The sequence below is a fragment of the Amphiura filiformis genome, chromosome 18, assembly GCF_039555335.1.
Source record: "Amphiura filiformis chromosome 18, Afil_fr2py, whole genome shotgun sequence".
NCBI lineage: Eukaryota > Metazoa > Echinodermata > Ophiuroidea > Amphilepidida > Amphiuridae > Amphiura > Amphiura filiformis.
The window spans coordinates 47037056-47049527 of NC_092645.1; the positions used below are offsets into that span (position 1 = coordinate 47037056).

A 12472-nucleotide genomic window follows, 5' to 3' on the forward strand; every position below is an offset into this window, starting at 1 on the left:
CTTTACTTCGAAAGACGATCCACCACAATGTGAGCTCATGACTGCCCCTGAAAATGGGTACATTAAATATAACACTTCCAAGAAAACAGAGTTTGACTGCGATGTCGGGTACAAGTTATACGGATCACGTACTATGATGTGCACCAGAGAGAACGGATGGAATGGGCTCTATCCGATATGTCAAAGTAAGTTATGATAAAACATTCCCCGGGAATATCCCTTTCTCCTCAAGTGTCTCTGCTCTTTCTCCCTCTCCCACGTCCCTCTCCCACGTCCCTCTCCTCTCTCTTCACTTGTTCTTTCGTATTAGTCTTTCTTTCTTGTTGGTTTCTTGTTTCCATCCCAGTTTCATTTAGTGGTTTCTTGCTTGCTTGCTTTGTGCTTTCTTGAACTCGGCTTTATCAACACCGTAGAATTCCATATACAAACAGACACCCTCCACTAAAACAGTATTTGGAGTTTGAGCAACAATATTACTGACACAAGCGGCTGTACAAACATGTATTATTGTAAAACTAATCTCAGTATTGTAATGTTTTTGTATAGGGTGTCTGCCTTTCGTCTCTGTCGCATGTCGTCAAAAAACAAATTTAGAGACATATTCTTGTAGATGGAATGCTATATGTTTAATGACTTAAGGCACAGGTCCCATGAATAAATAAAGAAACATTATAAGTCGCCCATTGTGAAAATTTGGTTTTCTAGTGTTCCATTTTTAACATTCTTTAAATGGTCATTATATTGATGTGGATCAGGAACATTATACTATTAATATACAGCTTTGTATTTAATATGCAATCGAAAGTTGAATTATAAGAAACTGAGAAGTCGAGGTTGATACGGAACATGATCCAGGGACTTGTTGGCACAGAAACTCAATTTTGAGTAACACTAGTGCCAAATCAAATCAAACCAAACAAACAACCATCAACCAACCAGAGACTAGTCGCTAGATAATGCTAGGTCCATGGTGTCACGTAACACCAAAATGGCACGCCCCCATTTGTAAAAACAAAAACCGGATCCTGCATCAATAGTTTTCATATCATCACCATTCACCGAAGTAACTTAACCCTTTGGAAAATTGTGATTAAAAACATGAACATCTAAGTTTCAAACAGCACCATGAAAGCAAAATTAAAGCAAATTATGTCCTGTACATTTATATTAGCTATTACTCGTTGTTTTAAATGCATGGTGTTATCAAATAAAATCATAATTCATTATCACTGCAAGTTCTTAGCTTATATTATACCTTTCTTTACTTTCAGGAACCGGTTGCGAAGAACCCGTCATACCAATAGACGGTTTCAAGTTTGGTGACCGATATGAGATAGACAATAGGGTGACATTTGGCTGCAATTCTGGGTATACACTAGAAGGTTCGGAATCCCGAGTTTGTACGGAGCGTAAAGAGTGGAGTGGATGGCAACCTGTCTGCAAACGTAAGCACCTCTGGCACCTCACGAAAAGAGGGTCCGAGGGGTACATAATACACTAATGGTGGTTGGGTGTGTGTGCTTAGAGAAGGGGTGTGTAGTGTGGTATGGTGTGGGGTGAGTGGTGGGTAAAGTGTAAACTAGATAAAATAATGATAATAAGGAAGCATAGACCATGAACAGTGATCCTGAGTGATTTATTATGCGTGGCAGGGACGGAATTCAGAAGACTTTAGAAGGATCACTTTAATGTATAAATATGACTGCGAATCAGAAGGTTTTCACTATCTGCTATTATCGGTATGATATTGTTTTGAAGCCTTATAATTAATGATTATCGATTCCCATGAAACAGGAGTAGTAACAGGCCTAGATATATTTCACCTGAAAGGCATGTATACGCGCACGCGTGGTATGTTGAAAAAGTGTACATTCGTTCCATTTCTGATTTGATTTCAGCTCCCAAGACTCTAAATGACATCGCAGGTGATATCCGTCGAGATTTTATCGACAAATTTGAATTGTACACCGATTCTAGTAAGGGACGATCTGCCATGGGGCGACTCAGTAGAGGGAACAGCGTTGGACTCGATCTTGTGTTTGCCTTTGACAAGTCCTCTAGTGTTGGGCGGAGGAACTTTCAGAAAGGCTTGAATTTTACTAAGAATCTAATTGAAGAATTTGGCGTTGATCATGAAAGTAAGCACATTAATATAAAATCTACATAATTTTGTTTACTTTTGTCATAAAGCAGGATAATTTTCTTTTTATCAAGAGAATTGAATTGTAACAGAAAATAATTTTATGCTACTATAAAATTTGGTACTCACCGGCGCGCTTTCTTCGGCTGAACTTACCGGCGTCGTCAGCTGATATACTACATTTAATGTAATTTACTATGATGTAATGTGATGTGATGTGATGTGATGTAATGTACAATGTAATGTAATATACAATGTAATGTAATGTACAATGTAATGTACAATGTAACGTAATGTAATGTAATGTACAATGTAACGTAATGTAATGTAATGTACAATATAATGTAATGCAATGTAATGTAATGTAATGTACAATGCAATGCAATGTAATGTATGTAATGTAATGTACAATGTAATGTAATATACAATGTAATGTACAATGTAATGTAATGTAATGTAATGTACAATGTAACGTAATGTAATGTACAATATAATGTACATTATAATGTAATGTAATGCAATGTACAATGCAATGTAATGTAATGTACAATGTGATGTAATATACAAATAATAAAATAAATAAATGTAGATATTTATATAGCGCTTTATGCCGTAAACAGCCTCAAATCAAAGCGCTTTACATTTATTCCGTCGTCATTAGATTATGCCGGAACCACGTTTGCAGCCTACAAATGGCACAGGGTTAATCAGTACAACGACTGTGACTAACCATAACAGCTTGCCATTGTACCTGGGTGAGATGAGGCTAGCGAGGTAAAGCGCCGTGCCCAAGGGCGCAACACGGTGGTGGGACGGGGACTAAAACACATGCACGTCGAGCAAGCTCCCAGATTATGAGTCCACGGCCATAACTACTGAGCTACCGTGTCCTCACAATGTAATGTAATGTACAATGTAATGTAATATACAATGTAATGTAATGTAATGTAATGTAATGTACAATGTAATGTAATGTAATGTACAATGTAATGTACAATGTAATGTAATGTACAATGTAACGTAATGTAATGTAATGTACAATATAATGTAATGTAATGTACAATGCAATGTAATGTAATGTAATGAACAATGTAATGTAAAATACACTGTAATGTAATATACAATGTAATGTAGTGTAATGTAATGTACAATGTAATGTAATATACAATGTAATGTAATGTACAATGTAATGTAGTGTAATGTAATGTACAATGTAATGTAATGTACAATGTAATGTAGTGTAATGTAATGTACAATGTAATGTAATGTACAATGTAATGTAGTGTAATGTAATGTACAATGTAATGTAATATACAATGTAATGTAATGTACAATGTAATGTAATGTACAATGTAATGTAATGTAATGTACAATGTAACGTAATGTAATGTACAATGTAATGTAACGTAATGTAATGTAATGTACAATATAATGTAATGTAATGTACAATGCAATGTAATGTAATGTGCAATGTAATGTACAATGTAATGTATTGTAATGTAATGAAATGTATAATGTAATGTAATGTACAATGTAATGTAATGTAATGTAATGTAATGTGCAATGTAATGTACAATGTAATGTAATGTAATGTAATGTACAATGTACTGTAATGTAATATCCAATGTAATGTAATGTACAATGTAATGTACAATGTAATGTAATATAATGTAATGAAATGTAATGTACAATGTAATGTTATGTAATATACAATGTAATGCAATGTAATGTAATGTGCAATGTAATGTAATATACAACGTAATGTATTGTATTGTAATGTAATGTAATATAATGTACAATGTAATGTAATGTAAGGTAATGTACAATGTAATGTAATATACAATGTAATTTAATGAAATGTATTGTAATGTACAATGTAATGTAATGTAGGCCTAATGTAATGAAATGTAATGTAATGTACAATGTAATGTAATGAAATGTAATGTAGAGTGTAATGTAATGTAATGAAATGAAATGTAATGTAATGTACAATGTAATGTAATATACAATGTAATGTAGTGTATCGTAACGTAATATACAGATTTATCTTCAAAACGACTCGGATATTCTGATCATCAAAATGACCAGAAAATCATCAAATTTGACTCGTTTAGAGGGCATTCTAATAATAGAGACTGTGGTTTGCTGACCCCATTTGTTTGTCTATGTTCTTCCCTGTTTAGACCATGGAGGAACAAGAATAGCTGTAGTATCATTTGCCAATGACGCCGAGATAGAATTCAATTATAATGATGGTGTCGACACTAAGGAGGAAGTGTTCAGTGAACTGGACGAACTGGCGGTAATTATAACATATTCTGACAAAGTTTTAATACTTACAAGAATAAAAGAGATATTTAATTGAACGATCTATTTGCGTGATGGTTTAAGTGCACCGCTCCCCAGGATCTTACTGCTCCTTAAAGGACTAGAAAGATTATATAGCGTTTTCTTATTGGCCCGCCCCTTCCAGCCGGTGATTGCGTTTTGGCTCGGCTAACTCCAATCTGTTGGAATTAGCGAAGCGGAAAACTAAAAGCGAGGACGATCGTGTACAGCCTGAAAACTGAAAGCGAGGGCGGTTGTGTTGCCTGGCTTCGCTAATTCCGTCCTGATTGAAATTAGCCGAGCCAAGCATCGTCAACCCTCACCATGCTCACGGACCAACCTGGGTAAACAAACAAACAAACGGCTGGAAGGCTAGGGCCAATTATAAGAACACTAAAATGCTACATTTTACACAAAGATCTCAAATGTTCATTTCACTCTTATCGTTTTCATTTCATACTTATAATTACACCAGGATACTCTTGGCGGTGGAACAGCAATGCAAGAAGCCTTGGCACTAGTCGTCACAGCAATTATCCCACAGATGCGAAATAACTCCAAAAAGGCACTGTTCATTGTTACAGACGGACATGCGAACACGGAGGATCCGGTTGCTATTGCCAGAGATTTGAGGGTGAATAGAGGGTTTGAGATATTCGCTGTTGGTATTGGAAATGATGTGGATCGCAATCAGGTACGTGGATTTTGAATTTGTTCCATAGTTTCCCAGAGATTAATAATGTAAGTATGAATGACTTATGAGACTATCGCACATTTGACCCTTGAAATTCGGCTCGCTCAGTATTGTCAGTATTTTCATGGCTCATACGGTAGGCTATATTCTCGTAACTTTGAAAAACTTATTACATTACATTACATTACAGGGACCATTCAATATTTACGCGGGAGGGGGAAATGAACTTTTTAAAAAATCGACAACAAATTGCGCGTTCCCTCTCGCGTGATTTTCATTTTTTTCATTTAAAACTTTCTATTCCATCCCCCTCATTCCCTTACGCCAAAATATATTGTTCATTTTACGTGCGTTTTCACATTGAGATATACGCAGCAGAAACTTTCACCCCAGCGCGGCGGTTCCACAGCGGCACAACTTTTGTTTTATGCTGTAGAAAAAATTCCCTTTAAAGGGAAAGCCAGCTTCAATGCAGAAGATGCCTTGTAATAAGTTTGGGTGGTGGCATTTTTAGGATCACTCTTTTTATGATCCATCATGTTTCATGACAGTCCACCAAACCATCAATGATGAGAACATGCACACAGAAACAGCAAACCAAACAACTCCTATAACTTCCTGTCAATTAATTACTCCAAATTGTTCTGTCTTTTTTGTCTTTTCTGCCTTTTAGGCTACCCTTAGCTCATTATTAATATAAAGAAATGCAGTTTTTAGTTAATTGGCTAAAACTGCCATCCTACTTGCCTTATACATGCACATTAATTTTATATTAATTCGCAATTTATACTTAATATAGCACATTATAAAATGTATAAAGACTGATATTGTTCAATTATAATAGGCCTACATGTATATAAATTATACCCATATCAAAAATAGGCCCTGAAATTGCATCGAATTTTTCCCGTTGAAAAGACAAAACTGATGTTTAAGATAAATTATTTCATAAATGACATTTTGAGTCATTTTTATCCATAAAACGATACAGGATATAGGATATTTTTACTTTGACTTTTACGTCCATAAAGGTTTTAATCATGTTATCAATACACTCACATCTCATGCTGTGCTGATCTCCAGGAGGTCTGCTAATGTAAATCTAAGAACGCCTGATAACAAGGATTCTATAATTTTCTTTCGTTGATATGCTGTGGAAACTATTATAGGCCTGGCATGAACTTTTAATGTCATATTTCCTTCAAACCATAACTTTTGAAATTCTCACTCGTTTTCATTCGTTGAAACGGCAAAACATACTTTCTTTTTCTTACAAATCCAATAACAGGTCTATTATATATTTTCACCATAAAAAGTTCCGCAAAGTAATTCAAACCAATGCTAGTACCCCGTAATCTCTTTAGCAAACAAAGACGATCTCCGAATTAGATCATAGCCAGCTAACGCTGGCGAAAACACCGCGAGAAGAAGAATATAGGCCCGAACAAAGCTAATTACAACTTGACCGAATCCGCAACACATATGTTGAAACAGCGTACGTCGGACTGTTTTAAAATATAGGCTGGCAATAGGCGTAAACTATTTTGTAACTCCTATTGTTTCATTTGATTGACAGGTCCTTATTATGAGCCACGATATGTAAACACCATCCTGTGTTTTCGCCCAGTGTCTTAAAGCACTTTGACGGGGTGGGGTAGGGGTGGCGTAAATACGCTTACTTAATATTGTACGTATAGCTTTAGTCTTTAAGAATGAGATGTGAAGAATGATTTCCATAAAACAAATGACAAAGGCTACTGATAATAAATCTTTTTCATATATTTTTTTTCCACGCAGATAAGAACAGTAGCATCAGTACCTTACACTAGTCACGTGTTCTTAATCAATAGTTTTGACGATCTCGACGTGTTGACCGAAATCATCGCTGAAAAACGCACAGGTAAGATTGCTTTAAGGCCATGGGAAAAATTAGTTCGATCTTTCGATCGACCATCGATGCTTGGTCGATCCTAGTTATTTATGAAATTAATTAATTGACTATTGTTAATTGTGATAACATATGAATCTTAAGGTCCGTTCATACTACGCCGCAATTGCGTTCCGATGCGGTGCGAGCATTGAACAAGCATTGAAGCAGCATCGACGGTCGATCCAAAGTTCTGGTGCCTAACCATATCTTTTGTTTCGGTAATTTTACTTTAGTCCTTTGTACCGAGAGCTGTGCCTCAGCTTTTATGAAACACTACAAGGCTACGGACTGGTAAGGTTATTCGACTTAATCATGAGTAGCCCATCCTATACTATTATTACGTTCGGGCCCGGTAGCCTATACTTTTGAAATTGTAACTTACCGCTCCATTCTCCCAAGTATATCGCATATACGCACCAGTCATGCAAGTTGTGCGATTATTTTTGATTTGTTTAATCCATTTTTTTAAATTTCTATTAGATTACGAACGTTGCGGAATAGCGGGTGATTGGGAAATCCTCGAAGACACTACCCAAGCTAAAAGTCATGCTTGGCCATGGTTAGCGCAAATAAAACACCAATCTTATAACGTGTACTGTGAAGGAGCTCTGATATGTGATCAATGGGTGATGCTGTCAGCTAGCTGCTTACGTGGAAACTTGCAACAGGATTTAGGCGAACCAGAAATTGTGCCCGAAGAAAAGGTACATTGTGCTATCAGTAAATTCTTATGATGATAATGCTGTTATACTATATATTATGAGCCCCAGATTGTGGTACACCGTGTGTTACAATCGGGGCTCCGTGTATCTTTATGTGGCGACAGGTCCCGGGTGACAGGTAAGGTGCTGATAGGGATTCTTGTCTATTGCGCGTGTGCGCCTATATTTCCTGGAGTAGCTCATTAATTCCCCTACTTTAAGAATTATGTGGTCATTGATGGACCCAAGCCTACCTTTACAGATATCTAATGTAAAAGGTCCAGATATAGCCCCTCGGACACCACGATTACGATAGGGTATTGTACCACTGGTTGGTAACTTTCAATGTACAAAATTATTTGCAAATTTATCTGCAATTCTGTATGAAATTATAGCTTATTATATTCTTACGTCAACTTTGATTCGGTATATTATTTATGAATTATCTTCTCAGCTCTTCGTGGTGTTAGGTAGTCATGCTGTTGCTGTTAACAACCCAGAAGAAGGATGTGAGCAGACTGCTTTTGTCGATGAGATCCATCTTCCCATGGATAACAACAATATCACCCTAGATTCAGATATCGCATTACTGAAGCTTCGTCACCCACTGCAGCTTGTTAATTGTATACGCACTATATGCTTGCCGACCAGTAAGTGTCTTGTACTCTTGTACGTAAATGCAAATGTGTCGTCGATGTATCGTCACCATGTTTGAGGGATGTTGTTCACTTTAGAAACCGACTGATCGCCTGTGTTTTAATAATTCAAGTTGAGTGCATTAAGACGTTGATAAGAAAAATAAAGCACGAATTAATCCAAACATTTCAGATATTGATAATTGCATATTTGCTTTTTCTATTCTTCATCTGCAGAGGAAGATACATTCAACTTTATTCCAGGCACCAATTCAGACATGGAAAAGTGTTATCAAACAGGATGGGCCACGGAATCAACTTGGGAGGACCCGGAAGATGGGGTAACAGTGTTTCCAAATCCGTATCCTCACCAGGTGTGTTATTACATTAATTAAATAGTGACATAAATGCCACCATAGCGATGTGTCAAAACTATTTTTGAAAGTACTGTCCTGCACTCATGGCACTAGGCGTACGCTGTTTTTCTGCATCGCACCACATATTGTAAAAAAATAGGCATAAATACCGGAATCGTAATTCTATCGAAATTTCACATGATGGAGAGTCCATGTATGTTTCACTCACGTGTGCACGATTAGTGTCTTTGAAAAGAGCGCACGTTGACGCGCGTGCAAAGCAACATTTATTTAATGTGATTGCTTTAATGAACCATTAACATGATTAACCCGTTCAGAGATTTAGGAAAATGATTTAGGCTAATGGTACAAAAAAAAAAAAAAAAAAGGTTCTAAAATCTCTCCTCTGTATGTAACAGTAAAATATAAAATGGTTCTACACAGCGATATAGAACCCTTTCCTATGTGCCTTTAAAGAACCTTAAACAGAAAAACTGGACTGACTGCTTTTAAGGCCCTCTTTGCCTAGAGTATACGGGATTACGGGCAAATTTGTTTACGCAATATAAAATAACATCTGGAATACCAGTTGGTAATTGCAATTCCAAATCGTTTATTGTGAGTTGATCAATGAGCTAAACTTGACTATAGTCTTATTTCCTTTCTCCCAATATTAATAACGATAGGTAACGATGCCACTGGTGGGCGCCTTGGAGTGCAAGCGAAGAACTTATGTTGACGTGTCAGATAAGATGATCTGCGCAGGCGAATGGTACGTCTTTCAGTAAAACGTTCTCTTGTACGCTAAAGTAATTATATAGTTTCAATTCATAAATAGTGAATAAATTAACGGATAGTCGTCAAATTTAATGCACCAATGACACTGGTTGTTTAACGTTAGTCGCCAAACTAAGCACCGATGACATCGGTCGTTTCTTAAAACACCAAAAGGAAAAATCGACTCGTCCGATAAGTCAATCGCTGTTCGTAAGAAACTGCAACATTTAAGAAAGCGTAATTTTGAATGCTCTATAGTGAAACAAATTTACTACATTTCATTTCAACGGTTGTACAATATTTCCGCGCGGGTGTATTCTATGAAATTTCCGAAGAGCTCCCAGTGATGACCCAAACAGTATACAAATACTAAATGGTTAGTGGGGAAATAGTGTAAACTATTTTCCCCAAGGTACTGGCTACGGCAAATAGTAGCCCTATTTCCCCGATATAAACCATGCAGTATTATGTTTTATTGCACCGAGGTTTGGCTATGGGAATGTGATTGTCAAGAAGATAGGGAAATTTATCGCACGGTGAAATTAGGTCGTGTCGTTTGCGACTAATAATAATGATTTCGCCATGAATATTTATGAGGTAAATTCTAAATGCCATTTTGGCATAAATGAGTTTAATATGAAATTTCAAGTTGTTGATGGGAAACATCTCATTTACTAAAATCTGTTTGGGTTGAAAACACCCTGAAACGGATATATGAATATGTAATGACGCTAGTAAATATTAAAATGTTAAGTTAAATATTATAAATGCCACTTTTAAATATATATGTTTGTAAAACATCAAGGCTGTAAACCCAACAGGGCTCAAGGCCGGAGACTTCCATAGTAAGGACTGGCAACTAACGGATGTTTGTATCATTTTGCAGGAAGAAAACCGAAAACGACTGCACCAGTCATCCTGGGAGTCCACTGGTTTGCAGACGAGACGACGATAGCTGGACAATGCTGGGGGTCTTATATGATGCAACCAGATGCAATCTTATTTACCCAGATTATGGATATTCATTCTACGCCAAAGTTTATGAGTTCGTGGATTGGATCAATGACGTCACTAAGAGATGTCATGATAAACATGTGGCGAAAACATTTGGGGGATTTTGAACAAACTGAAAACTGAAATGCATTTTATTATGTGCTCCGATCCTACTAAAACTGAACCATGTCGGTAAATCTACACTGTTAGAACACAGAGTAAATTGTTATGGGGTAAAATTAGTGGGTAAATTTAGCCAAACATTGGATAAATATAAGCCAAAAAAGAAATTTTTCACAAGTTCATATCTTAAAATCCTGTCCATCAAAACGAACCAAAATTACACACAGGATTGCCTCAATACTCTACTCTAAACACATAATCAGTAACAAAAATATCGTCAAATTTGTATTTATGTTATTACACTTACTGAAATGAACTTGCAATACGGTTACCTATGGAACCTTTTTAATACACATACGTCGTAATCATGCATAACTCGCAAATGAAAAATTGGAATCAACTGAATTTTCTTTTGTGGATATCTACTGAAACATACTATAAAAAAGGGATGCTAGAATCACGAAATACTCCTTTAGTCATGTTTCTCACTAGCCCCCTACTTTGCATCATATATTTTGTGTACAATGTCTGCTACTTTAGTTCGGCAGAGCTTCCCTTTTCTGAAAACATTCCTATTCTGTTAGAATTTCCATAAGGCCTAGCAGCAGAATCAGAATAGTCCTACATTAAAGAACCTATTCTATTTCGTTACACCATAATCATTGCAAACGGAGCTATAGATATTTATATAAGCATAGTTCTATTTTTGTTAAATGAGTGTATTATTTTTTGGACTAGTTTGTTACAATCTGTGGATCACGAAATGCCCCTTTAAGATAGGATTATATATTATAATATTATAAGCAGTGTATTGTGGGAAAAACGTCTAAAAATAAAATGTTTCCAGAATAGGAAACTCCGCCGAACTGTATTTGATGAAATAAAAATTGAACTATAAAATTGAATTGTTGTAAATTATTGAAAGATACGCAATAAATTTAGATATTTATAATAATATCGCCTGTTTTGAAAATAGCTTTATTTAAACCATAGTACGATAATCGCAAACAAAATACACAAAGAGAAAGCCCGGGGCACATTTTGGTGGGTATGCTCACCCCCCGGCTTTTGGAAGCTGATGGCGTACGGTACCGTAAAAGGGGGTCTCAAGTTCAGAGCTGCTTACGGTCAAACCAGAAATGTGAGGAATGAGCAAGCTGAAATTATCAAAATCATGGGTCTTTCAGCGCTGTTATGGGCATATGTGTTAAGTGCCCCCCCCAACTGACCCTGATAACGCCACTGATGATAAATCATTGCATAATACTAAACTTAAGGCGGACGATGGCTATACTATAGATATAAAAAAATCCTCAGAGGGTATCATTTTTGACATTTTGTAAACCGCTCAGAGGCTCTCGCGTTATGCGCTATTATATATTAACCCCATATATATTATCATTTGAGTCCAAATCAAGGTGAACATTAATTTTGTGTTTACCAAGCCAATTTGTAATTTTACACTATTTTAGATTGCCCTAAATCGAGGTATTTAGCAGACTAAAGATATTCACATGGAAATGCCCGGTAGATGGAGCTGCGGCCAGCCCAGTAAAAGCCGACTGAGGGGGTACTGCCCCCTGCCCAATACTCTTTATCAAAATTATGCCAATAATAATACCCCCCCCCCGACTGATACGCTACTCTTTATCATAATTATGCCAATAATACAACTTTTTGAAAGTCCCACGGTCAGGCAATTAATAGGGCTCTGCGCAGGAGCGTTGTAAGCAGGTAGGCAGGGTGGACGAAGTCCATGGGCCCGAGGGTTCAGGGGCCCCGAGCAAAAGCGAAA

At 36.6% G+C, this 12472-nt stretch overlaps 1 protein-coding gene across 1 annotated transcript in view; it reads left to right on the forward strand.

The window, feature by feature from the left end:
• Positions 1 to 11632, forward strand: part of LOC140138743 (complement factor B-like) — a 33576-nt gene extending 21944 nt beyond the window's left edge. Inside the window, exons 5-15 of the mRNA XM_072160504.1 lie at positions 15 to 185; positions 1272 to 1445; positions 1899 to 2138; positions 4324 to 4442; positions 4944 to 5162; positions 6960 to 7062; positions 7573 to 7796; positions 8248 to 8443; positions 8666 to 8802; positions 9471 to 9556; positions 10448 to 11632. Coding sequence (XP_072016605.1) covers positions 15 to 185; positions 1272 to 1445; positions 1899 to 2138; positions 4324 to 4442; positions 4944 to 5162; positions 6960 to 7062; positions 7573 to 7796; positions 8248 to 8443; positions 8666 to 8802; positions 9471 to 9556; positions 10448 to 10682 — 1904 coding nt within the window. The 3' untranslated portion in view covers positions 10683 to 11632. The remainder of the gene's footprint in view (positions 1 to 14; positions 186 to 1271; positions 1446 to 1898; positions 2139 to 4323; positions 4443 to 4943; positions 5163 to 6959; positions 7063 to 7572; positions 7797 to 8247; positions 8444 to 8665; positions 8803 to 9470; positions 9557 to 10447) is intronic.
• Positions 11633 to 12472: the final 840 nt, after the last annotated feature.